Below are 26,299 nucleotides of genomic sequence, written 5' to 3'. Positions count from 1 at the left end.
CCTTTCCTCAACACCTGCCTTCACTCATTGCTTTTAATTCTCCTGTCTAAAGGATTCTTTCCATTTCAAAAAGATGAGCTTATTTATATATTTACAGTCAATCACTAAGATAAATAAAATAAAATTAACCTCTGAAACAGCCATAAAAATATTTTTGTAAATATCTGTATTAGACACAAAAGTTACTTATTGAGAAACTATTCCTTAAGGTTATGTGCATACAGCCATATCAAATACTGAAGAAATCATAGAACTAAATATTAGAATAAATTGAAGTTAACATACTTTTTATTAAGATGAAAACACTAAAATTACCAAAAAGAACCCCACAAAATTACCAAGGAACATTATTAACAAAATAAAACAGGAGATTCCTGAATGATAAGCAACTTGATATACATTTAGTCATATAATTAAATTCAAGTTGGTTATATGATTAAAATGTAAAACATTATTAATTATTTTAATACTCGTGTGCTGAAAGCTAAAGTACTACTTCTAAAGACCACAGCAAAGATCGTTAACTACTAGCCTGCTTGTCTATCAGGTAAGAGAGATAAGAAAACATGCAGGCAGATCAGACAGTGAAAAATGATAAGTTTTCATTTTCTAAACTTCCAAGGTTTTTGCAGGTTTCCTTCCTCTTCTAAAACTTGTCATCAAATGAATTGCTATGGTCCATGAGGATCAAAAAAAAAAAAAAAGTGCGAGCACCCTTATTTTTAGAGTAAACAAAATCAAGCAACAAAGTAGAGCCAAAGTGTCACCGACACCGAGCTCTTTCTTACAAAGCCCTAACATCATACCTAACTCTTGAACCCCGTCAGCAATTACTAAATACTCCACGATTACGTCAATCTTTAAATGAAAGAAGGGGAGAAGCAGGAGAGAAAAGCACGTTACCACACTCCCTCTGAAGTCCTCAGGGAACTTGTAGACCGGGATCTTGGCTTCATGATAATGCTCATTTTGGAGGAAAAAGAAAAAAAAAAAAAAAAACTCTTCAAGAATTCTGATTAATACATTTCAGCTGTGTTTCTACAAAGATGGCTTGAAATATATTCCATTTTCAAAGGAGGTTGTTTGAAGAAATCCACATTTCCCGGAATCCAATTTCTGCCCCCAGTCCAGAACAGAGAGAGGTTTCTAAGACACAGAAGCTTTTTCCTCTTTCATACTGAATTTACTCCATCACCAGGCTGTTCGGAAGTGACAGTTTGTTTTCTGCTTTGCACTGCCAAGGGAGGAACTGGATTTTGAATCTATTCTTCATCTGGTCACAAGGGTAACCAACAGAGTGAAAGAGCCACTTGATCGCATCTCTTTTGCATTTCCACAATACCAGGATTAAAGGTTTCCGACCGTCTAAAAGTGCTCAGGTTAGAGAAAAGGAAACAGAAATGACCGCGAGGTACAGTAACGACACCGGAGAGCTGTCAGGGAAGTTCCATTTCAGGACGACCACAAAAAAACACTCCTCTCGGGGGAGCCAAGAAGTCAGAGAGGGAACAAAGCTCTCCACACTTGAGCTGGACTCACTGTTGTACCTGCGAACGTAATTTCCGCTGTGTCCCCTGATTAGAATCTGACTCCATGCCTTTGTGAATGAGAACTATCATTCAATCTCACCAGGCAGAAACTATTCCTCAAGGGCTGTATGACGTCTGTAGGAAGGCAGTTCAAAACATCGCAGGGAAGTGAGAGAGGGAAAAAAAAAAAAAAAGACCCAGCGCCCAGCCCAGCGGGTCTAGTCAATTGCTGAAATTTACAAAGCTTCTTTGCAGATCAGCGCCAGAGAGGAGGAGTGTAAACCAGCCAAACAGAAGACATCTCGAAACTTATTTCCTCCTCTGAGAAATGAGGTGTCTCTTGTTATTCAAGGTAAGATTCCCTGAGCACCTTTATAAGGAACACACCCCTTCACCATAGACTTATCAACCCTCAAAAAAAAAAAAAAAAAAAAATCATTTTCTCAAACTCTGGCACAGAAAACTAAAAGTTCTAGTCAAAAGTAAAGTTGAGAGGACTTGGGAGGCTTAGCAGCTGTTCATTTGGGGCACATTTAATGAAATTTCATGCTTTGGGGTTGGTTGTAGAAACACAAAATTGTCTCAAAAATTAAAATTGTTGCATCAGGTCATGCGGTAATGTTTAAACTGAAAAATCTAATGTCATGCTGCTAGACAAGTGGCTTCATGTACTGAGGCTGCTTCCTTGCAGGATGTTTTGTAAACCTTATTTTTTTTGAAAATCATATGCAAATTTCATTGATTTATATGTATATACCAAGATTCTGGGTTTGCAAATTACTAACAGCTCTTCAGTAAGGAATGAAGCTTGTATCTCAACGTCTCTTATTGTGAAAACTAATCCCTGCCCCAGTTCCTATATTTGAAATAAAATATTTTTGGTTTTAGTAGACATAATCTAAACTGATCCATTTTGAAAACAAACTTATGGTTACCAAAGGGGAAATGTATGGGAGAGGGATAAATTTAGAGTTTTGGATTAACGTAAACACACTGGACTTTCCCGGTGGCTCAGATGGTAAAGAATCTGCCTGCAATGCAGGAGACCTGGGTTCGATCCCTGGGTTGGGAAGATCCCTGGAGAAAAGAAAGGCTACCCACTCCAGTATTCTGGGCTAGAGAATTACATGGACAGAGGAGCCTGGCAGGCTACAGTCCATGGGGTCTCAAAGAGTCAGACACGACTGAGCAACTTTCACATGATTGAGCAACTTTCACTAAACACACTACTGTGTATAAAATGGATAACAAATGAATTATAAGTTCCCTGTGCTATAACTAGTATATAGCACAGGGAATTTTACTCAATATTTTGCAGTAATTTATATGGGAAAAGAATCTGTTAAAGAATGAATATATGTGTAAATGAACTACTTTGTTCCATATAAAACTAACACAACATTGTAAGTCAACTATACTCCAATAAAATTTTTTAACAACCACGAAAAACAAAACAATTCAAATTGCTCCTAAGAGAAGAGGATTGGACTTCCCTCCCCAATCCCTTTAAACATTTCCACTAGGATATATAACTAACATTTGTCCGGGTGTGCCAACATTAGTTAATTTGAATGTGAATTATCTGAAAAGTACTTTAAGCATCCTGATTTCTTAAATGACATTAGTTAGTACGTTGGTTCTTTAGTCTGACGTGATCCTGGTATTTATTTAGCATTTGCAGACAGGATATTGTAGCGCAAGTGTGACCCACCCAAAGGACTTGGAAAATTAATGTAGTAAGGCACCTCGCCAGACCTCTGGCTACTTATTACAGCAAACCCTTCACCTCCTCCTACCCGGTCACACTTCTAGGTGCATTTATTATTTAGTCTCCTCTCAGGCTTCTTCAGGTAAATGCCAATAAACTGCTTGCCATACAGCTATCTCCTTAAGCTTTTCAGTTTTCCTATGACTGTTCAGGGACATTCACAGATTCTTGGCTCTGTCCCATGTTAAACACGTTGGCACTTTAAGGGAGGTTAGCCAATCACATACTTTCAGACATTCAAAAGAAAGTTGGGGAAACTACTGCCCTTTTTGGAGGGAGGGGGCTTGTGAAAAGAGGTTTATCTTTTTTTCTTGAAATTTTAATGTAGAGAAAAAAAGGAAAAAAAAACCCAGGCTAAGTGAAAGTAGCTAACTACTATTACTTATTTGGAGTACTGTTCTCTTTCATGTAAGGTCCAGCCAATATCTTCTTGGTGATATTTCAGAAGGAAAGTAACAGTAATCACCAAATGAAATGTCTGAATTTAAAGTTTAACATAAACATGTGGTACAGTCCTTTGAAATATTGCATGACAGTAGTCAAAGAGAAGTCTATATGCTCAGTTGCTTCAGTCATGTCCAACTCTGTGCAACCTCATAGACGGCAGCCCACCAGGCTCCACTGTCCATGGGATTTTCCAGGCAAGAGTACTGGAGTGGGTTGCCATTTATATGTAAAGGTTAAACTTTCTTGAGATAGCTGTACGACACAGGGAGCTCAAACCCAGTGCTCTGTGACAACTTAGAGGGGTGGGGGGAGTGCGGTGGGAGATGGGAAAGAGGCTCAAGAGGGAGGGGACATATGTATAACTATGACTGATTATGTTGATATACAGTAGAAACCAACACAATATTGTAAAGCAATTATCCTCCAATTAGAGATAAATTAACTAAAAATTAAAAATGCTCCTGAAATAGTCAGTCCTCTGTTTTACCATCCCCAAGAAAGCTCTTTCTGTCCCAGTGAAATTACTTAGCTCACTGGCACTCCCTTCCCGGTCAGAAACACATCCTTAATCTCTTTAGGTTAGTGCTGTCCTGTGCTCTACTCAATGTTACACGTATTCCAAGAATCTATCTCTGAAAATCCTAACGCACTTGTTGGGTACACTACATCACAGTCCTTTAATGACTAATACATCACCCCTGTCCCCAGAGAAAACAAGTTTAAATAGTGGGGAATCTGACAACACATGCAACGAGCCAGAAGACTTGAAGCTTCTTAGATACATCCATCAAGGTTACAGAAAAAAGACAGACGCACAGTGGTACACAGTAGCACAAAGCCATGGAGATTGAAATTTTTAATTTTGTTCTTATCCCTGATATTAAGGTAGTGACAAAATGATCACAAGTTTTTAAAACCCTAATAGTGCTTGTTCCATATTACAGTGTTTTCTCCAGTCTAAGGAATTTTTTCCCCATAGGGTAATTTCTGAAATAATGTGTTAAAAATTGAGTATCACATTTTATTTCCTCTGAAAAGCTCCTCAGAATGGAGGGATATGAAACTGCTTCCTCCCACACATTCCTGTTAGTACACAAATATATGATGGCGTACACAATGGCCAATGAGGATGCCTGAATCTGGGGAGAATTTAGGGATTTTAGGAAACACGTGGACCTTGTCTGGAGGGCTTTAGAGAACATGCATTTGATCTAGAAGGGACTATGATTTCTAGCATTTTCCTGATATACTGAATTGTGTAGTGTTACACAGACTTCTGGAGAAGGCAATGGCACCCCACTCCAGTACTCTTGCCTAGAAAATCCCATGGACAGAGGAGACTGGTGGGCTGCAGTCCATGGGGTCGCAAAGAGTTGGACACAACTGAATGACTTCGCTTTCACTTTTCACTTTCCTGCACTGGAGAAGGAAATGGCAACCCACTCTAGTACTCTTGCCTGGAAAATCCCATGGACGGTGGAGCCTGGCGGGCTGCCGTCTATGGGGTCGCACAGAGTCGGACACGACTGAAGCAACTTAGCATATAGACTTCTCTTTGACTACTGTCATGCAACATTTCAAAGGACTGTACCACAGATGTTTATGTTCATCATGGTCATCCAACCGTATATATTTGGTTGATTCAAACCACTGTGTGGTATCATGTTTCCTAAACTTCAGGCATCTGGACACAACCTCTACAAGTCCTGTCCTACTGGCATTTATACCATGTATACACCATTATGACTTGACATTTTTCTTCATTGACTCATTCTCTTTTAACTTAAATAACATAAACAATAAGCTTATATTTGTTTGATTGAATGGGTTTGACATGCTGATTGCATTTCCCCCAAATAAAAGTGTTAATTAAAAAAAAAGCATCCAGATATCACCTAAAATCTCTCCCATACTAATGGTGGTCAGCAGGCAATATGGGCAACACTACTGTGGAGAGCATCAGCTGCAGGGAAACAGACGGGGTGCACCCTAAAACCTTCCTTTTATTCAATGGCAAGCACAATCTGTGGGACTAAGGACAGTTATCAAAAGCCAAGCATTAAACGTAAAATAGTAACTGAAACCGACTGAATGAACTGTTCAGTTCATTAACAGTTAGATAGTATGTTAATTACTATACAATTTTTTTCCAGATGTTATTACTTTGAAATGCTCTGCCCACTTTCAAATCTCTGTCCTTTGAGCAAACTCTTATTTTCAGATTACAATTTTTGAGAACCATGTTATGATGTAACAAAATATACAGGTCTGTCAAATGTGCTTAAAATCAGGACTGCAATATAGGTCAAGTAAGGGTGTAGGAAGAATGAACATGGAGCGCGGGTTTGTTATTTTGTTGCTACTACAGTTTCCTGGCATTCTACATTGTACTTAAGTATTTAATAAGAACAAGACACTTGGAACTCTTGCAGTATTTCCTACTTATTGAGGAATAATGTGGTACTGCAATGGCACCCCACTCCAGTCCTCTTGCCTGGAAAATCCCATGGACAGAGGAGCCTGGTAGGCTGCAGTCCATGGGGTCACTAAGAGTCGGACAAGACTCAGCGACTTCACTTTCACTTTTCCCTTTCATGCATTGGAGAAAGAAATGGCAACCCACTCCAGTGTTCTTGCCTGGAGAATCCCAGGGACAGGGGAGCATGGTGGGCTTCCGTATATGGGGTCACACAGAGTCAGACATGACTGAGGTGACTTAGCAGCAGCAGCAGCAGCCCTTATCTGGAGAGGAATCAGTAGCAGATTTTGAGCTGTTTCTCTTATATCCATTTGGATTCAAGGACTTTTCTATAAGCATAAACCTCCTTGGAGCTAAGTTCCTTAACTCCTGAGGAAAAGCTCAAGAGTATTATATTTTGAATGCTTCTGATCTTCAGGTTTCCTACCTCTTTTGTAAAACGTCAGGTTAGAAAAGTAATTATCATGATTTTGATCTAATCCTGCTTGTCTAATTCTGCTTTTGATGCCTGTGCTTTTGGTGTTATATCTAAAAATGCACCGCCAGGACCAATGTCAAGGAGTTTTTCCCTATTTTGTTCTAGGAATATTAAGTTTCAGGCCTTGTAAGTTTTTAATCCATTTCAGGTAAATTACTGTGACCACTGTAGGGTACAGGTCCAATTTCATTATTTTGTATGTGGTTATCCAGTTTGCCCAACATCATTTATTAAAGAGATTATCCTTCCCCCAGTGTATACTCGTGGCTCCTTTATTAAAAATGAATTGACCAAAAGTGCATGGGTTTATTTCTGGGTTCTCTATTCTTTTTTTTTGTTTCAATATTTATTTATTTGGTTGTGCCAGGTCTTAGTTGAAGCATACAGGATCTTTTAGTTGCAGCAAGTGGGATCTAGTTCCCTTATCAGGAATCGAACCTGGACCCCATGCATTGTGAGCATGGAATCTTAGCCACTGGATCACTAGGGAAGTCTCAAGACTCTATTCTGTTCCACTGATCTATGGGTCTGTTTTTTTGTCAGTACCATACTGTTTTGATTACTATAACTTTGTAATATAGTCTGAAATCAGGAAATGTGATGCCTCTAGCTTTGTCCTTCTGTTTCAAAATTGCTTTGGCTATTCGTGGTTTGCATGTGTTTTGTGTGTGTGTGTGTGTGTGTGTGTGTGTGTGTGTGTGTGTTTGTGGTTCCATATGAACTGCAGGATTGTCTTTTTTATTTATGTGGAGAATGCCTTTGGAATTTTGATAGATACTGCACCAAATCTTTACATCAAGCTAAAAAGTTTCTGCATAGCAAAGGAAATCATCAACAAAATTCTTCTGGGTTCTGCATCAAACTGTATGGGCTTCCCTGGTGGCTCAGTTGGTAAAGAATCCACCTGCCATGTGGGAGACCTGGGTTCGATCCCCAGGTTGGGAAGATGCCCTGGAGAAGGGGACAGCTACCCACTCCAGTATTCTGCCCTGGAGAATTCCATGGACTGTATATGTATAGTCCATGGGGTGGCAAAGAGTCGAACACGACTGAGTGACTTTCATTCCCTTCCCTACACTGTCCAAATGTAATGTGTGTTTGGGGGGTGGGCAGATGCAGACTTTCCCATATCAACAAACAACTCTCTGACACCATCAGCAGGGTGTCAGAGAATTCAACTCAATACTGACACTATCCACTTGGAGATAATATCAGATTCCACAGGTTAAGGGCTCAGTCCCATGAGACTCCCTCCTGCTGTCTACAGATGTCAGCTGCAAACCCAAGTTGTTACTTGCAATACTGAAAAATTAGCTATAAATCAGAGGTTCCCATGATCCCCTCCTTATTTGCTAGAGATGCTAACAAGAATTTAGGAAACACATTTACTCACTAGATTACTGTTTTATTATAAAAGGATGTAACTCAGGAACAGCCAGATGGAAAAGGTATGTAGAGCATGGTATGGGAAAGGACACAAAGCTTCCCACTCTTTCCTAGTGCATCACTCTGCCCATATCCCTATAGTCACCAATCCCGAAGCCTTCTGAACCTTATTCTTTCCAGTTTTTATGGAGGCTTCTTTGTTACTGGCATGACTGATTAAATCACTGGTCTTTGAGGACTGATTCAACCTCTAGTCTCTCTCCCAGCCAATCCCCTCAGAAGTCTGGGTGAAAATGAAAGTTTCAACTTTCTAAAGGATTGGTTGGTTCCAATAGCAACTAGTCCCCTTCTTTAAGTTCCCTAGGGACTTTCCAGAAGTTACCTTATTAACATAACAAAAGATACTTTTATAATTCTTATCACAGGAAATTCCAAAGGTTTTAAGAGCTGTGAACCAGGAACCAGAGTAGAAAAAGACCTAATATGTATTAGAAACACATTTTGGTTATCCGAATGATCAAATGTATTTTTCTTATAAATCACAATGTCACAAAAGTGAAAATTTAACCTATGTAATGGAGAAGATTTTTGCAAGCCACATACCTGATAAAGTATTAATATTTAAAATACATATAAAATTCATACAACTCAATAGCAAAAGAACGCAAATAATATGATTAATGAATGGGTAAAGGACTTGAGCAGGCATTTTTCAAAAAAACAAGACATATAGATGGCTAGTTAGGTACATAAAAAGATGGTCAACATCCCTAATTATCAGGGAAATTTAAATCAAAATCACAAGATAGCACCTCACTCCTTGTCCATCAGCCCGTAAATTCTAGATTTTCAAGATATCCAGGATTAAACAATCTAAGTTCACTGTCCTCGTTTCTAGTTTTTAGGCTCATAAACACTATGATGAGGCTATACATGACAAGGTTACAAGTCTGTTAGCTGTGAAAGGTGTAAGATGTTTAGCCATAGTCACTTGTGGTTACCTCCACAATAGATGGCATTTTGATTACCTCATTAGGTAATCCTGACTAACAAATGATTATTTTAAAAGGTAACAATACGTGAGATCTCTGATAATATAGATTTCAACATCTGTCAACCAATTATATTGTCAATCAAAAGGTGCAGAAAACTAGTTTTTAAAACAGGCATAAGCATTTTTGCCTGGGATCAGTAATGTTGACAAGATATGTACTTTGTAAATAACTCTCAGAACTTTGTACTAATTCAAAATATGGGATCAAAAGAAAAAAACACCCTGCATTGCATGGCTCAAGTCAGCTGTTTAAAGTTTCCTAAGTGCTGTTGTATTTCCTTCATATTCTAACCTTCTCTTCTTCATTCTTCATGTTCTTCTTTATTCTCAAATTACATGTATCTCTGTAAATTTAACCTCATTTAAATTAAGTATTTAAGTGATATTAAAGAAGCGCGTGCAAATAGCTCATCATTGGTGAGAGTAGGATTCTCAAACTCCTGCACTGATCCCTGACCCAAGGTCACATATGAGGTTGAGCCCTAGAAAGGTGATAGAGGTGCTGAGTGCCTGGGTGGGGCTTGTGCACTGGGGAATTTGCTGTAGTGAGATTAGGTGCCCAGCAGGTATTTCATCTGACCACCCTAAATGTCACTGTATGACCTTCTTCCCTCTGAGGTGGTTTGCGTTTTCTAGGGATGGGTATTAAGTCTTGCTGCTAGTGGTCTGATGTGGGCAAGAGAAGGGAAATGGAGGTCTGCCTGGTCAGCTTGCAGACTTTTGTAGCATCCTCCAAACACAGTTTGCACAGCTATCCTTCCTGGACTCTCTGCCTATTGCTGCAAAACCTCTTGTCTTCCATGGGGAGAGGTGTGGGGTATGCTGACTATCCAGAGAAAGAGTCAGGGCTTGTGGCTGGGTGTACATTATACATGCCTCTGTACTATCCTTATTTTTAGAGTTCACTCATGTTATTGATTTGGGTGATATTTTTAGGGGAAAAAAAAAAGGGTGAGGAGGTCATCTATCCACCGTTTTGAAGCTAGAAATCTTTAGATTTTACTTTAAAATGAAGGAATTGGCAATGTCAATTTAAGTTCAAGTATTTAAAAATTATATATCCAATGGCTAAATATATTTTGACCCTCTATAAGTATAGGTCAAGATAAAGCATGTTTTTATCATGGTAAAACATATATAAAATTTACCAGTTTAACCCTTTTTAGTGCACAGCTCAATGGCCTTAAATACATTCACACTGTCATGCAACCATTCAGTTGAGTTCAGTTCAGTCACTCAGTCATGTCCAACTCTTTGTGACCCCATGGACTGCAGCACGCCAGGCCTCCCTGTCCATCACCAATTCCCGGAGCTTACTCAAACTCATGTTCATCGAGTCGGCGATGCCATCCAACCATCTCATCCTCTGTTGTCCCCTTCTCCTCCTGCCTTCAATCTTTCCCAGCATCAAGGTCTTTTCCAATGAGACAGTTCTTCGCATCAGGTGGCCAAAGTATTGGAGCTTCAGCTTTAGCATCAGTCCTTCCAATGAATATTCAGGACTGATTTTCTTTAGGATTGACTGGTTTGATCTCCTTGCAGTCCAAGGGACTCTCAAGAGTCTTTTCCAACACCACAGTTCAAAAGCATCAATTCTTCAGCACTCAGTTTTCTTTATAGTGCAACTTTCACATCCATACATGATTACTGGAAAAATCATAGCTTTGACTAGACGGACTTTGGTTGGCAAAGTAATGTCTCTGCTTTTTAATATGCTGTCTAGGTTGATCATAGCTTTTCTTCCAAGGAGCAAGCGTCTTTTAATTTTATGGCTGCAATCACCATCTGCAATGAATTTGGAGCCCCCAAAATAAAGTCTGTCACTGTTTCACTGTTTCCCCATCTATCTGTCATGAAGTGATGGGACCAGACGCCATGATCTTAGTTTTCTGAATGTTGAGCTTTAAGCCAACTTTTTCACTCTCCTCTTTGACTTTGATCAAGAGGCTCTTTAGTTCTTCTTCGCTTTCTGCCATAAAGGTGGTGTCATCTGCCTATGTGAGGTTACTGATACTTCTTCTGGCAATCTTGATTCCAGCTTGTACTTCATCCAGCCTGGCATTTCACATGATGTACTCAGCATATAAGTTAAATAAGCTGGGTGACAATATGCAGCCTTGACGTACTCCTTTCCCAATTTGGAATCAGTCTGTTGTTCCATGTCCATTTCTAACTGTTGCTTCCTTACCTGTATACAGATTTCTCAGGAGGCAGGTAAGGTGGTCTGGTATTCCCGTCTTTTGAAGAATTGTCCACAGTTTCTTGTGATCCACACAGTCAAGGGCAACCATTACCACCATCCATCTCTAGAACTTTTTCATTCATTTTCTCAAACTATAACACAGTAGTACCCATTAAACAGTAACACCCATTTCCCTCTCCTCCCAAACCTGGACAACCAGCATTCTGCACTGTCTCCAAAAATTTAAGTACTGATGTAAATGGAATCAAAAAGATTAATTTTAATGGTACATTCAGGAGTTGATAGCCAGTCTTGTTCTAAATGTCTCATTCTTAAAGAGCAAAGCAAAGCATTAGAAATAAAAGTTAAAAGATAAGGATTCTCAACTTGAGAAATCGATGTACTTCCTTAAACCATCCCTGACTCTCTATAAAGTGTTGCTTGCTGTTACATAGATACGGTCAAGAGTAAAAATACTGCCTTGACCAGTGTCTGGTTTGTTTTCTTGTACGTCATCTCTATAGCTGTTACTTTGTTGAAATGTATACAAATGATATTAGCACTTACCCAAATTATAGCTCATATTATATCTCTAGTTCCGATTTCAGATTCATACTGGACCCTATGTTTAATCAAGTGGTTTCTAATGCTATGTACCTATCTCAAAGGACAATGCTATATTCTAAAATTGAATTAAATCTTTTAAAAGAGATCAAACAACTGGAAAAATCACATTGCCAACTGAAGCCCTTGTTTCTAACACTGTGAGACAACTTGAAGTTTTCATTAAAATAGAATTTGGAAAAAAAGTGTCAAAAATAAATGTACATGGAATGTGCTTTGGTGGCAATTTAATACCTGATGCTTTAGACAATGAAGGAAATTGACTTATTAGAAAGCCAATTTTCAGAGGGCTCATTTAATTTACATTTGTTTGGTAACATTTTTCCTAGCTTGTAGTAATGGTAACGGTAAAACAATCCAGGCAACTCAAGTAAACCCCTTGATCACACATCACAAATAAGATCTATTTAATGTAAAAAGTCTGCTCTTTGAGACAATGTTTGTTAGTTAAGGAGGGTATACAGGAGCAGGTTAAAAAGTAGCCTTTGGAGTTAGATTGCCTGGGTGCCAATCCAAACACCACTAGCTATTTGATCTTGAACAAGTTATTAATCTTCTCTAAGACTCAGTTTCCTAGACTATAAAATGGAGATAAAACAGGGTTTTGAGGATTAAATGAGACACGTAAAATCTTGCCAAAGTATTTGGCATATAGTGGTGGCTCAGACAGTAAAGAATCTGCCTGCAATGCAGGAGACCTGGGGTTCGATTTCCCGGTTGGGAAGATCCCCTGGAGAAGGGAATGGCAAGCCTCTCCAGTATTCTTGCCTGGAAAATTTCATGGACAGAGGAACCTGGTGGGCTACAGTCCATGGGATCGTAAATAAATGGACACGACTGAACAACTAACACTTTCAAGGGTTCAATGGGCTTCCCAGGTGGCACTCAATGGACATGAGTCATGTCCACCAACTCAATGTACATGAGTTTGAGCAAGCTCTGGGAGATGTTTTTTTTTTTTTTTTTTTTAACCTCTGAGCCCCCATGGAAGCCCCACACTTGAACTAACATATTGTAAATCAACTATACTTCCATAACTTTTTATAAAAATTAAATCATTTTCTGCTTCCATCTTAGTTTGACCTTGAGCCCCCGACTCCCTTTACATAATAGACTTGAATAGTTTTCTTCCTTCCAATCTTACACATCTAAGGTTCAGTCTCTGTATTGTCTTAGGGTTACCTTTCAATGACACAAAACTTAAAATGTTAAATTTCACTTGAAAACTTTCAACAGCCTCCTCTTCCTTACTAAATCAATTACAGCCTTCTCGTATGATGACAGACATGCACATCGTACATGGCTTGCCCGAAATCTGCCCAAGCTGCTTCCCCTACCTCCATCTCCCTTCAGGATCTAACACGAGCAGCAGTAAAGACCAACTAACTCCATGACAAACTCAGAAGTTCAGTTTCTTGGCTTCATTCAGTTCGGTGAACGTCTTTGGTTAATTCTGATGATTAATATTCTATATGTACGTTTTGTAACTTGTGTGTGATGTATTTACAATAGTCAGCAGCACACAATAGCAATCGTAGGAACAGCAGAGTTCCACAGTTACCGTTCAGACAATTGATTTTGACTGCAATCTTTGAAAACAACTTTAATCTCCTAAGATTCTACTCTTCTACGAGATAACAAACTTATCTTCCTCCCAGGGTTGTTCTGGGATGGAAGGAGACAACCTGTTATCCACCTATGGGCAAGGGTTCCTTCTCCACCACTCGCAGATCTCTGCAAGTGCTTTGTTGGCAACATTATTGTTCTTCCCTTTGATCTCTCTTTTTCTGGTCAAAAATTAACTTGGGTCAAAAATTAATCAGCTTCTCTGGTCCCACTGCTTTGAATTAGGTGCCCTGGGCTAAGCAAACGTTCAGATTCTGATGCTAATTCCAACCAGAGTGCTTAGGAACACAGTCACAGTGTAAGCCTCTCTTTATCTGGAAAAGCGGAAGGGACTGTGGCTTCCCATCCTCGTATCCTCAATGTCTGGTCCTGAACAGACACCTGGGCTCTTCTATGGAGCTGCGAGCCCCTTGCAATCAGGAACAGGGTTTATTTATCTCTGTATTCCCAGTATCTACAACAAAATCTGGCTCACAGGCTGTCTGCTTAACAACAGAGTACATTTTTTTGGTTAATCACAGTAGATAAGCCTTTTGTAAGTTTTCTTCCTGTGCCCTTTTATGGCATATGCTTCACGGCTGGAATCAGAATTCAAAAACTGAGTTTGGCGTGTTTTCTTTTTCATAAGCCGCTATTTCTGAAAACTATTTTATACACCTTCTTTGCCAAAACAGAGTTCCCACATCTTTACAGTAAAAATTTTCTCCCAAAGAAAAAAGAAACACACTGGAAGGGGGCGTAGGCAAACAGTGAGCTGGCCCCAGCCTCATTTTTAAGGAGGAAAAGATTCTTTCTTAAGTGTTTAGTATTTATCATGTCATGAGCTATAAATCCAGATAAAGTACTTCAGTTCAAAGAAATGGCTTTTCTGGGAAGAGTTTCCCCACATCTTTATTGGCAGGAAAATGAGACGATGCTTGTGGGGACCTGTAATATCTGCCATAGCCAGCCACCCATCAGCCCATGAATGAGAGAGCTGTGCCTCTGGATGGGAAGTCTGCTCTGGCCAGAGCTCAAAGAAATGGATTGGAGTCACGGAGTGAGGTTATTAACACAATAATGTCTACATCAGCCTCATGAAGGCTCTATATACCCATTTATCAGGTGACAGAACTGAAGTCAAAAGAGTGCTTCCCAGCAAGGTGAGTGGAAGAAGTGGCTAGAACTCAGGCTCACCAAGTACCAGGCACTGGGTATAGCACTCATACATGTCATCTCATTAATTTCGAAAACAAACTCATATTAGTGACAAGGTCAACTGTAGAGCATAGGGAACTACATTCAATATCAGGTGATAAAGCATAAGGGAAAGAGTATGAAAAATAATGTGTATATGTACACTGAATTGGGCTTCCAAGGTGGCCTGGTGGTAAAGTATCCTCCTGCCAATGCAGGAGATGCAAGAGATGTGAGTTCGATCTCTGGGTCATGAAGATCCCCTGGAATAGGAAACGGCACCCTATTCCAGTATTCTTGCCTAAAATGCCATGGGCAGAGGAGCCTGGGGGGCTATAGTCAATGGGGTTGCAAAGAGTTGAACGCGACTGAGCACATAACTGAATCACATTGCTGGACAGCAGAAATTAACACAACATTGGAAATCAACTATACTTTAATAAAATACATTTAAAAATAAGAAAACACACAAACACATGAGCTCCATCAAAGAGTTGAGGAAACTGAGGTCTGGAGGAGCTTAGGCGCCATTCTCAAGGCCTTAAGAGTAGGACATGAACTTGTCTTTTAGGAGAGCCGAACATCACCTCGGGAAAACTAGGACCTCAGGAACTAAACAAATAGCATCACAAATAGCATCTCAGGAGGAGGATTTTCTTTTTTTTTAATTTTTAAATCAATTCTAAGATAAAGACAATGAGATGGATAGACTTTCACTCCTGGTCACAGTTATTTTTGTAGACATAACATCAAAATCATTAGAAATTAATCATTATTCATTCTAGGAATTAAAACTTTACAAATGTTTCAGGTATTTAGATACCAGACTATAGGTGTGTATATAAATGTAGTAGTCAATAAAAACTTTTGGAAAAAGATACACTTTTATTTTACTATGTTGATTCTTTTTTCCAAAATGAAGACTGATTTTTCCTTTTGAGCTCAAGAACAATTTCAATAGGTACATTGCTGCTGCTGCTAAGTTGCTTCAGTCGTGTCCGACTCTGTGCAACCCCATAGATGGCAGCCCACCAGGCTCCCCCGTCCCTGGGATTTTCCAGGCAAGAACACTGGAGTGGGTTGCCATTTCCTTCTCCAATGCATGAAAGTGAAAAGTGAAAGTGAAGTCGCTCAGTCGTGTCCGACTCTTAGCAACCCCATGGACTGCAGCCCACCAGGCTCCTCCGTCCATGGGATTTTCCAAGCAAGAGTACTGGAGTGGGGTGCCATACTTACAGTTATATTTTGCTTTTATAACAGATAATTCCTGTATAAGCGATAGGCAAGCAAATTCAGGTACTGTTTAACCTGACTTTGTGGATCAGTCTATGCTCTTCTTGGAAAAACGTCAGCCTTCATTCTAGGCAGGCGATGAACTCTAAAAAAATAACTATACAATACAGAACTGTGATTTTCAGAGGAATTACTGTATAGTGTATTCTCTGTCTTCTCAAAGAGAGTGCTTTGTCTAACAATTTTGCAAAAAGTTGAGTCTTAAAGATGGTAATTGGCAGAACTTGATTTATGGAAAGTTGAAAGCAAATGAGCTAGAAGAGATAATGCCAAAACACTCTCCACTTTCAGAACAGATTGTTACTCCATACGGGAAGAGAATGTGAAAAAGCTCTCTCCTCCAAGTTCATGAAATTTAAGCCTTCATTCAGCTGACAGTCTTTCAGTAAGTTAATTTCCCCCAGGACTAAGTCAGTTCCGGTTAACACACAGACCTCTCTGAAGATAATCTTTTTCTTAAGAGTTACCTAATAGAAACTCTAAATTACAACGACAGCTTAGTTTTATTTAAAAAAAAAAAGTTATTTAAAAAAAACTCTTGCAAATGGATAGTAGTTTAAGTAAGGTTGTTGTAATTCCTTTGTAAATTCCACTACACATCATATCCTGGATATTAAAATGGATCCACTTCCCACATTATATAATGATTTTGTTATGAAAATCTAGAAAAGATCTTTATAATTTTTCTTTGAAATTATTTGGCTACTAAACTCATTTAGCTAATGACTAACCCTGATTTCTCTGCAATCATCTGACATTCTTGATAATTCTTGTGAAATAAATTAAAAAAAAAAAGCTCACAAGTTTTTTTTTTCCCAAATGTAATAAATTTTTATAAATAATTACTTGACAATTATTGAAGTTCACATAATGTTACATTTTTAAATACCTGATTAAATTTTAATTGGGATTCTGCAGTTTTCTTTTTGTATTTTGGAGTCAATAACTTTACTTTTTAGTTCTCAAATATTTTCATAGGTCCATAAAAAGCTCATAAGCTCTAGATACTGAGGACCAAAGGATGTGCCGTGGACAACAGAGCCCTGGTGCTGGCTTTTGGAAGGAAAGAGAATTCCAGTAAGAAGTGATTCACGCAAGGAGACATATTTAATATTTCCAGATAATGTGCTATTTCCTGCAGTACATTGATGATTATGAGTTATATTTCACTTTGCTAACGAGGTGAAGTAAGGCAAGCAGTCTTCACGACTTACTCATGATCCAGCTCAGTCTAGATCCCATGAACAATAAAAAGCACAATATGTGGTTGTTTCCGGGAGGACCAAATAGTTTAGTTGGGAAGAAAAATACTCCTTTCCTTATGGTTAGAATTTCTCTATAATAACTGAACATATGAGATCATGAGATAATGAATTCAGAGTTTGGGTACTTGAATGACCAAACTAAAACAATAATATGGTTGCCTGCTGTACCAAAATGATTGGTTAAATTGTCCTTTAAAACAATTTAACCTAGTGATTTAGACACTGTGATATTGCTGCTACTGCTGCTAAGTCGCTTCAGTCGTGTCCGACTTTGTGTGACCCCATAGATGGCAGCCCACCAGGCTCCCCCGTCCCTGGGATTCTCCAGGCAAGAACTCTGGAGTGAGTTGCCATTTCCTTCTCCAATGCATTAAAGTGAAAAGTGAAAGTGAAGTCGCTCAGTTGTGTCTGACTCTTTGCGACCCCATGGACTGCAGCCCACCAGGCTCTTCTGTCCATGGCTGGGGACACAAAATTTTACCATAATGGAGGAAGTTGGATGAGAGTCTTTAAGAGGCCAACTTTATTTCTATTCAGGCCCAGGGGATATTGTTTTGAACTGGGGTTAGGTTTCTACTCCAATAAGAGAAACTGGAAACAGGAAGACAAGATTTCAACCCACAATAAAACAGGTATATCTGGATTAACACTGACTCTTATTCTGCTCCATTGCTCAGTGAGTATGACTGATATTTTTCCTTTGAAATAAACTTTGTTTTTTAAGGACGAATGGACGTATTCTTTCAAAATAGCACAAAATGTAGCACAGAGGCCTCTATAACCAAATGCTTTTTCTTCATTGTTGTCACTGTTACTTAAATAGTAACATTCCTAAAGCCCACAGTGAAAATGATATGGGCTTTAGGAACGCTGTGGAATTCTGGCTCTTTTGTAACTGGCAGGTAGGCCAGGAGGTTAAACTTTAATGCCTGAGTGACCTGACTCTCCTGACTCAAGGGAAGTCATGTACCATGGGGCACAATCTGGCTGCTCTGTTGGAGGAGGGTGAATCACCATTTCAGAACAAGCTCTGTGTCCACATAGAAAAGCCACCACTGCCGGTCTCCTATCCTGGGGAAATAATCTGTGAGTAACCCGCCTTCAACTCCTTAGAGATTATTTCTGAGAACGTGTGTCTTCAAGTACTGCTTGACATGACTGGAAGCAGAAGAAATGGCTACAGAGAATTTCAGGTCACCCTAAAGAACCACCTTGGGCTTACCTAGTGGCTCAGTCAGTAAAGAATCTGTCTGCAGCGTGGGACACCCGGGTTCCATCCCTGGGTTGGGAAGATCCCCTGGAGAAGGGAATGGCTATCCACTCCAGTATTCTTGCCTGGAGAATCCTCATGGACAGAAGAGCACGGTGGGCTATAGTCCATGGGATTGCAAAGAGCCAGACACGACTGAGCAACTAAGCACAGCACAGTGCCACTAAAAATCATAAAAGAACCGTGTGAGAGAGTATCTGTTAGCAGGGCCACTGCATGTATCTGTGCAAATGGTATACTGCACAACTCCAGGGGGCACCTTTTACACAACCCATGATGTGAATTGTGTCTTTGGAGTCCTGCAACATGGTGGGCCTATCTTTCTGTTTCTCAAATGATGAGACAATACAACTGTATTTTTCATCTTTAGATAGATCCCAAAGGCTGAAGCACCAAGGCTAACACAAGGAACAATACAGAGAAAGGGGTATCAGACAGTGGTGGGGAAGACTGTGAGTCAGAGTGACAAGGTATAAATCCCAACTTGGCTCCTTATCCAAGTCATATGGATATACCTTTCTATGCCCCAGTCTGTTCTGCTGTAAAATGGGTGTAATCAAGGTGGTTGGGAGAATTATATTAAATGATGCTGGTTAAATGCTTAGAATAGTGCTCAGCACATAGTGAAAGATTCACTAAATGTTAACTCTTACTGTTAAAGAAGATAATGTCTCTCTTTTTTTTTTTCCAATTGTTAGGATTCTGGAATGAAAATCATACCATATTATTACAATTCGGCCTCAAGAGTATTTATGGCTCTGGAAGAAACATTTTCTGTGTGTCTTTAAAGCTGAGAACTAGGAACAGTTTAACAGGATGCTTTTTGAAAAATGAAAAGACAATGACCAAAGGTACACCGAACCATTTGAAGATTTTTTTATTGGGGTAATCAGTCCACAAAAAAATACTCTTTCCACTCCTCAAAGAGTGGCTCATTACCCAGGAATGTCTGAGACCCCAATGTGATCAACTTTTTTTTACTTGCAAAGAGAAACCTGGAATTATATTATATGAGAGATCTTCACTTTTAAAATGTTGCTGGTATCTCAAATTTTATAAAATACCATCTGGCCAATACTATGAAATCAAACAAAATAAGTTTGATGTGGGGGTGCTCCTTGTGTTACTAGATTTCTTTTTAACTGCCATTTAAGATGTACTGACTTACTGTTTTACTAATCTCAAAAAAAAATCCTTTATGCAGACTGGCTAATGCAACAGTGGGCTAATATCAGCTATTTATATTTTAATAGTGGTGGTGGTGGTTTAGTTGCTAAGTCATGTCAGATTCTTGCAACCGTATGGAGCCTGCGAGGCTCCTCTGTCCATCCCAGGCAAGAGTACTGGAGTGGGTTCCCAATTCCTTCTCCAGAGGATCTTCCTGACCTGGGGATTGAACCTGGATATCCTGCATTTCAGGCAGATTCTTTACCAACTGAGCCACCAGGAAGCCCCACCTTAACACCAGGTGTAGTGTGTGTGTGTATTATAGTAGCTCAGTCACGTCTGACTCTTTGCAACCCCAAGGATTGTAGCTCACCAGGCTCTTCTGTCCTTGGACCTCTCCAGGCATGTATACTGGAGTGGGTTGCCATTCCCTTTTCTGGGGGGTCTTTCCAACCCAAGGAATGAACTCAGGTCTCCCACTTTGCAAGCAGACTCTATCATCTGAGCCACCAGGGTATAATAATTCTCAAAAAAAAAAAATTTTGTGTGTGTCAAAGGCCTGAAATATTTACCATTAGAAATTAATTCCACTGGATAAATTATTTTATTTACTATTTAGCAGCAGGTATAGTAAAAATTTTTGGAGAATTAATTGTGATAAAATGTTAAGCGCTATTCCATCCATACATGAACCCAATCCTAGTAGACTCAATTTAAAAAAATTAAAATCTTCATTTTTACTCTTTAGCTAATCATTAACCAAAGTCTGAGTGACTACTTGAATAAATAATTTGGTACCCCCGAAAAACAGAAGGAAACTAGCATTTGATTAGCATCTACTATCCACTTGGTTTGGTTCTTTAATTGTTTTTTTCTTCAAATATTCAAAACAACCCCTTATAAGTCGTAATTATTCCTTATTTTATAAGCAATTTGATGTTTGGAAAGGTCATGCCTATTTCCTTTGGACCATGCACTTCTCTCATGCTACCAATGTTGATGCTGTCAAGTAAATATTCAGGATCTGGTACTGTTGGCAATCAGCAACACACACACACACACACACACACACACACACCAACATTTAAAAACAAGGGTAAATTCATGAGGTTAGAGCTAGCTGCCATATGATAATTCAAAGGGAAGATTCTGTGCTGATGAACAGAACCATTTTCACCTTATTCTGAATCATCATGTTTCATTGTTAGGCACTGTATACAGTATATATATTAACTGGGATCTCATATTTTCTTAATTCATCACAAACACAGGTTGGAGTGTGTAATTAAATGTAAGTAGGTTATTTATCTTTCAGATTTTTCTAAAGAAGAAATGGAAGTCTGCTGGATTGGAGTGGGAGGGGTCTACAGAGATTAGGGGAAAATTGAGGGAGAGCAAAACTTGTGTTGATTTCATAGGAAGTAAAGGGTAGAGGTGGCAAGAATACACAGAAGAACTATACAAAAATGATCTCAATGACCCAGGTAACCACAGTGGTCTGATCACTCACATAGAGCCAGATATTTTAGAGTGCGAAGTCAAGTGGGACTCAGGAAGCATCACTACGAACAAAGCTAGTGGAGGTGAACGAATTCCAGCTGAGCTATTTCAAATCCTAAAAGATGATGTTGTTAAAGTGCTGCACTCAGTATGCCAGCAAATTTGGAAAACTCAGCAGTGGTCACAGGACTGGAAAAGGTCATTTTTCGAATCCCAAAGAAGGGCAATGTCAAAGAATGTTTAAACTACTGCATAATTGCACTTATTTCACATGCTAGCAAAGTAATGCTCAAAATTCTCCAAGCTAGGCTTCAACAGTACATGAACCAAGAACTTCCAGATGTTCAAGCTGGATTTAGAAAAGGCAGAGGAACCAGAAATCAAATTGCCAACATCTGTTGGGTCATAGACAAAGCAAGAGAATTCCAGAAAAACATCTACATCTGCTTCATTGACTACACCAAAGCCTTTGACTGTGTGGATCACAACAAACTGTGAAAAATTCTGAAAGAGATGGGAATATCAGACTGCCTTACCTGCCTCCTGAAAAACCTGTATGCAGGTAAAGAAACAACAGTTAGAACCGCACATAGAACAGTGGCTCGGTTCTGAATTGGGAAAGGAGTATGTCAAGGCTGTATATTTTTACCTTGCTTATTTAACTTATATGAAGAGCACATCATGTGAACTGCCGGGCTGGATGAAGCACAAGCTGGAATCAAGATTTCCGGGAGAAATATAAATAACGTCAGATATGCAGATGACTACCACCCTTACAGGAGAAAATGAAGAGGAGCTAAAAAGCCTCTTGATGAAGGTGAAAGAGGAGAATGAAAGAGCTGGCTTAAAACTCAACATTCAGAAAACTAAGATCATGGAAAGGGGCCCCATCACTTCATGGCAAATAGATGGAGAACAATGGAAACAGTGACAGACTTTCTTTTCTTGGGCTCCAAAATCACTGTGGATGGTGACCGCAGCCATGAAATTAAAAGAAGCTTGCTCCTTGGATGAAAATCTATGACCAATCTATATAGCATATTAAAAAGCAGAGACATTACTTTGCCCACAAATGTCTATCTAGTCAATGCTATGGTTCTTCTAATAGTCAAGTATGGATGTGAGAGTTGGATCATAAAGAAGACTGAGCACCGAAGAACTGATGCTTTTGAATTGTGGCATTGGAGAAGACTCTTGAGAGTCCCTTGGCAAGGAGATCAAACCAGTCAATCCTAAAGGAATCAGACCTGAATATTCATTAAAAGGATTGATGGAAGCTGAAGCTCCAATATTTTGGCCACCTGATGCGAAGAGCCCACTCATTAGAAAAAAGGCCCTGATGCTGGGAAAGATTGAAGGCAGGAGAAGGGGATGACCGAGGCCGAGATGGTCGGATGGCATCACCGACACAAAACATGAGTTTGAGCAAGCTCCTGGAGATGGTGATGGACAGGGAAGCCTGGAGTGCTGCAGTCCACAGGGCTGCAAAGACTCGGACACAAATGAGAAACTGAACAACAACAAAAAGGGGTAGAGAGTCAGAAGTGAAACTAGTTCATACATTAGCAGGACAGCCTTAGATTTAACGATATATAAGGAAATCTAAGACTTCCCAGGTGGCGCAGTGGTAAAGAATCTGCTTTCCAAGAAAGAAATGTTAAGAGACATGGGTTTGGATGATCTCCTGGAGGAGGAAATGGTAACCTACTTCAGTGGTCTTGCCTGGGAAATCCCATGGGACAGTGGAGCTTGGTGGGCTACAATCCATGGGGTCACAAAGAGATGGACAAGACTGAGCTACTAACCAACCACCAACAACATTCTGACATCTGTTAAGATGTCTTTATGTCAAATATGTCTTTCCAAGCAATATCAACTCTAAGTAAGACATTACCAACTTAATCCAATGTCACATAAATCCCAAATGATTAAATATTGTTTATCCAGAATAATATAATATACTTATGAAGATGGATGAGTAACTATTTTGAGGTCACTATAATAAATGCAAATAAATATAGAGTACTTGGGGAAAAAGGAGCACTTGCTTCAGAGAGTTTGCAATAGAAAGTGGGGATGGCTGGTAAGAAAAGCATCCCACAAAAGCTGGTAAGAAAAGCTTTTTACCAAAAGCTTTTACCAAAGAAAAGCTTTTTACCAAAAGCTCGTAAGAAAAGCTTTTTACCAAAAGCTGGTAAGAAAAGCTTTTTACCAAAAGCTGGTAAGAAAAGCTTTTCAATGACTCCCACAAAAAGCATCACATTATTTTGCTTTTTTGACTTTATAGGTCTTATCATATTTGAATTTGTAGTGTTCTTCACTGTGGATTTCACCCACTGGAACAGAACTTCCATGAGCACAGGGATTGCCTGTCTTACATCCTCCTACATCTCCAGTGCCTGGTCCATAGGAAGCACTCAACCAACATCGGGCAAAGCAACCAGTGAATTACCTAGATCAGGAATGTTCTAATAAGAAAGAAGAGAAGGAAAACTCCTTGTGGGATGAATAGTCCCACACAAGATGTCAAGGAAAGAGGATCCTGGATAGGAGCTCGAAAGCTGGTGGAAATGAGAAGACCATTCCTTTGTGGGGTATGGCACAGACAAAACAGATGGGCCAGGCCCTAGAGCTGCATGAAGCAATGTGAAGTGCTATTCCACCAGGAGATCTTGATGAAGAGATTTGGGATTACATAAAGAAGAACCTTTTAACAAAAATAGAGTGGGCTTCCTTGGGTTCGTTAGAAGAGTCAGTTTCTGTGAGGAGAGGTATGGGAGTTTTGGGTAGAAGAAAAAACACAGAGAAAATATGAGACTGGGCGGTCAGGCCCTGAGGATAGAATTTTTAAAGGTCTCCTCAAATCCTGGGATTTCAGGCCTCTGTTTTTACCTTTTTGCTCAAAATGATTTAAGAGAATTTCTTAAATTCCTTGAATTAATCATAAATAAAAAGCTGCCTTTTTCTTCCTAAACCAAAAGAAAACAACTAACAATCAAAGTTCTTTCATCTTTTATTTGGCAAAACCACATTTCAGCTAGTGGGGAAACAACTGTTTTACCTTCACTCTAGAAGAGGTAATTGAGAATGACATTAAAGACACATTTTCTACAGATTTCAGAAGACAATGAATCATTTTGTTTTGAAGGTTTATGATGTGATAAAGTATTTTTAAGGCCCATTCTAATTAAACAGCTTGGAGAAAGATGGCTTTAAATCTCAACCTATGGAAGCTCTTATTTCACATGCTAGTCTACAGAGGACTTCAAATAAACATGACTGTACATCTGATGGTGTGAGAAAGTAAATGGATTTGCTTTATATTTATTAAGATCATCTCTGGTGTCATATATTCAAATGCTAAGATACTAACACAAAAACAATAATAGCTTTGTTTAAATTTTTTCCAACACACAGAATAAAGAGAAGCCTTGATTGCAAATACTTTTATACACAGGCAGATGAATTACCTCAGTGTCTATGACCTTCATAGAGGTAGGTATTGGTGCCTATGTCCTCTGAATACCTACCTCTCAAAGCTGAATTCTCCAAAAATCTCCAGCTCCCTGACTGAAGGCTTTTTTTTTTTTAATACCTGTAAGTCTTTGTCTAAGGGTTGTTTTCCTGGCCACAGTTACATGATTGACCTATGGATAAGCAAACCAGAGTGCTGGGTTGTTCATGATCCCTAGAAATAGGTGATGGATGAGAGGGAGTTGGTAGGTAAGGGTTCCAGCTTCCTCATCCTATTGATGGGGCCACTCTAAGGAGTGTTCCACACTGTCCTCTGTTGCCCCAAGCAGGACTCAGACCCATGTTCCCACTGGGATAACTGTCTCGATGATGTTTTTGTGTCCTTCCACTCTCTGTCTCACTTCCTGACTTCTTTCCTTAGGTTTTGTGGACTTCCTAAATAAACTACTCATACTTTTTGTCCCAGGTTTTACTTCCGGAGTATCCTAGACCAGCCCTGCCTCTTCCGTTATTTTGTGACACCAAAGAAGAGTTTATTGGGACTTGGAAACTAAATAAACAGGGACTAAAGTGAGAAAAGTAGAGAAGACCCTGATGCTGGGAAAGACTGAAGGCAAAAGGAGAAGAGGGCAGGAGAAGATGAGACGGTTGGATAGCATCACCTGTTCAATGGATGTGAACTTGGGCAAGCTCCAGGAGACAGTGAGGGACAGGGAGGCCCGGTGTGCTGCAGTCCATGGGGTTGCAAAGAGTTGGACATGACTTAACAACGGAATAATAACATAAAGTGAGATGGTTATGTGTGTTCTTCGTTAAACACTGAAATGCTTCTATTTTAGTTTAATACTCTGTAGAGTTTCTCAAGTTCTTCCCTTTTTCTTTACATCCTTGTTTTTCTTTCCCATTTGGCTTTTTCAGTCTCTGGCACACATGTGAAATAGGATGCCATAGGGGTATGTCAAGGAGAAACACTGAATTTTTTTTTTAAAGTTTACAGTCTCAGAGTATTTGTTATATGAACCAAAAAAACACTTTACACTTTGTGTGGGGGATGTGTGTGTGTGTATGAAGGGAGTCATTATGAATACATGATATGTTGGCAGGCAAATGTTATTTCTAGAAGAAATGGAAATGTAAATTTATTTGCCTGGATCTAAATTAGTGTTATTCTGAAATCAGTATATTTTCTGATGGTGTGAACCAACATATAAAATACATAAACACACACACACACATATATATATATGTGTGTGTGCACTTGACATATACTTAATATTGAGTTGGCCCAAAAGTTTGTTTGGGTTTTTCTGCACAATATTAGGCAACATCCAAATGAACTTTTTCAGTTCAGTTCAGTCGCTCAGTCATGTCCGATTATTTGCCACTCCATGGACTGCCGCACACCAGGCTTCCCTGTCTATCACCAACTCCCAGAGCTTGCGCAAACCCATGTCCATCGAATTGGTGATGTCATCCAACCATCTCATCCTCTGTCGTCCCATCTCCTGCCTTCAATAATTCCCAACATCAGGGTTTTTTCCAGTGAGTCAGTTCTTCACATCAGGTGGCCAAAGTATTGGA

General features: G+C 39.4%; 1 protein-coding gene and 1 long non-coding RNA gene across 7 annotated transcripts in view; one reads left to right on the top strand and one right to left on the bottom strand.

Annotated features, from left to right (window-relative positions):
* PDE4D (phosphodiesterase 4D) overlaps nucleotides 1-26,299 on the bottom strand; it is a 1,572,172-nt gene that overhangs the window by 302,207 nt on the left and 1,243,666 nt on the right. Inside the window, exon 1 of one of the 6 annotated variants that reach the window (XM_027520404.1) lies at nucleotides 904-1,796. The exons of the other annotated variants lie outside the window; for them this stretch is intronic. Within the exon in view, the coding sequence (XP_027376205.1) occupies nucleotides 904-968 (65 nt within the window). The 5' untranslated portion in view covers nucleotides 969-1,796. Of the gene's footprint in view, nucleotides 1-903; nucleotides 1,797-26,299 lie in introns of those variants that run through there. 6 annotated transcript variants of the gene reach the window in all.
* LOC113879137 lies at nucleotides 1,794-25,366 on the top strand. Its single transcript, XR_003507210.1, has 4 exons — nucleotides 1,794-1,881; nucleotides 19,276-19,428; nucleotides 23,532-24,739; nucleotides 25,185-25,366. It is a non-coding gene; the product is annotated as an uncharacterized LOC113879137 (long non-coding RNA).

The sequence above is a fragment of the Bos indicus x Bos taurus genome, chromosome 20 (assembly GCF_003369695.1).
Source record: "Bos indicus x Bos taurus breed Angus x Brahman F1 hybrid chromosome 20, Bos_hybrid_MaternalHap_v2.0, whole genome shotgun sequence".
In the NCBI taxonomy this organism is placed as follows: Eukaryota; Metazoa; Chordata; class Mammalia; order Artiodactyla; family Bovidae; genus Bos; species Bos indicus x Bos taurus.
The sequence above is the reverse complement of the archived record's forward strand: the minus strand, read 5'-3'. Positions and strand labels throughout refer to the sequence as shown.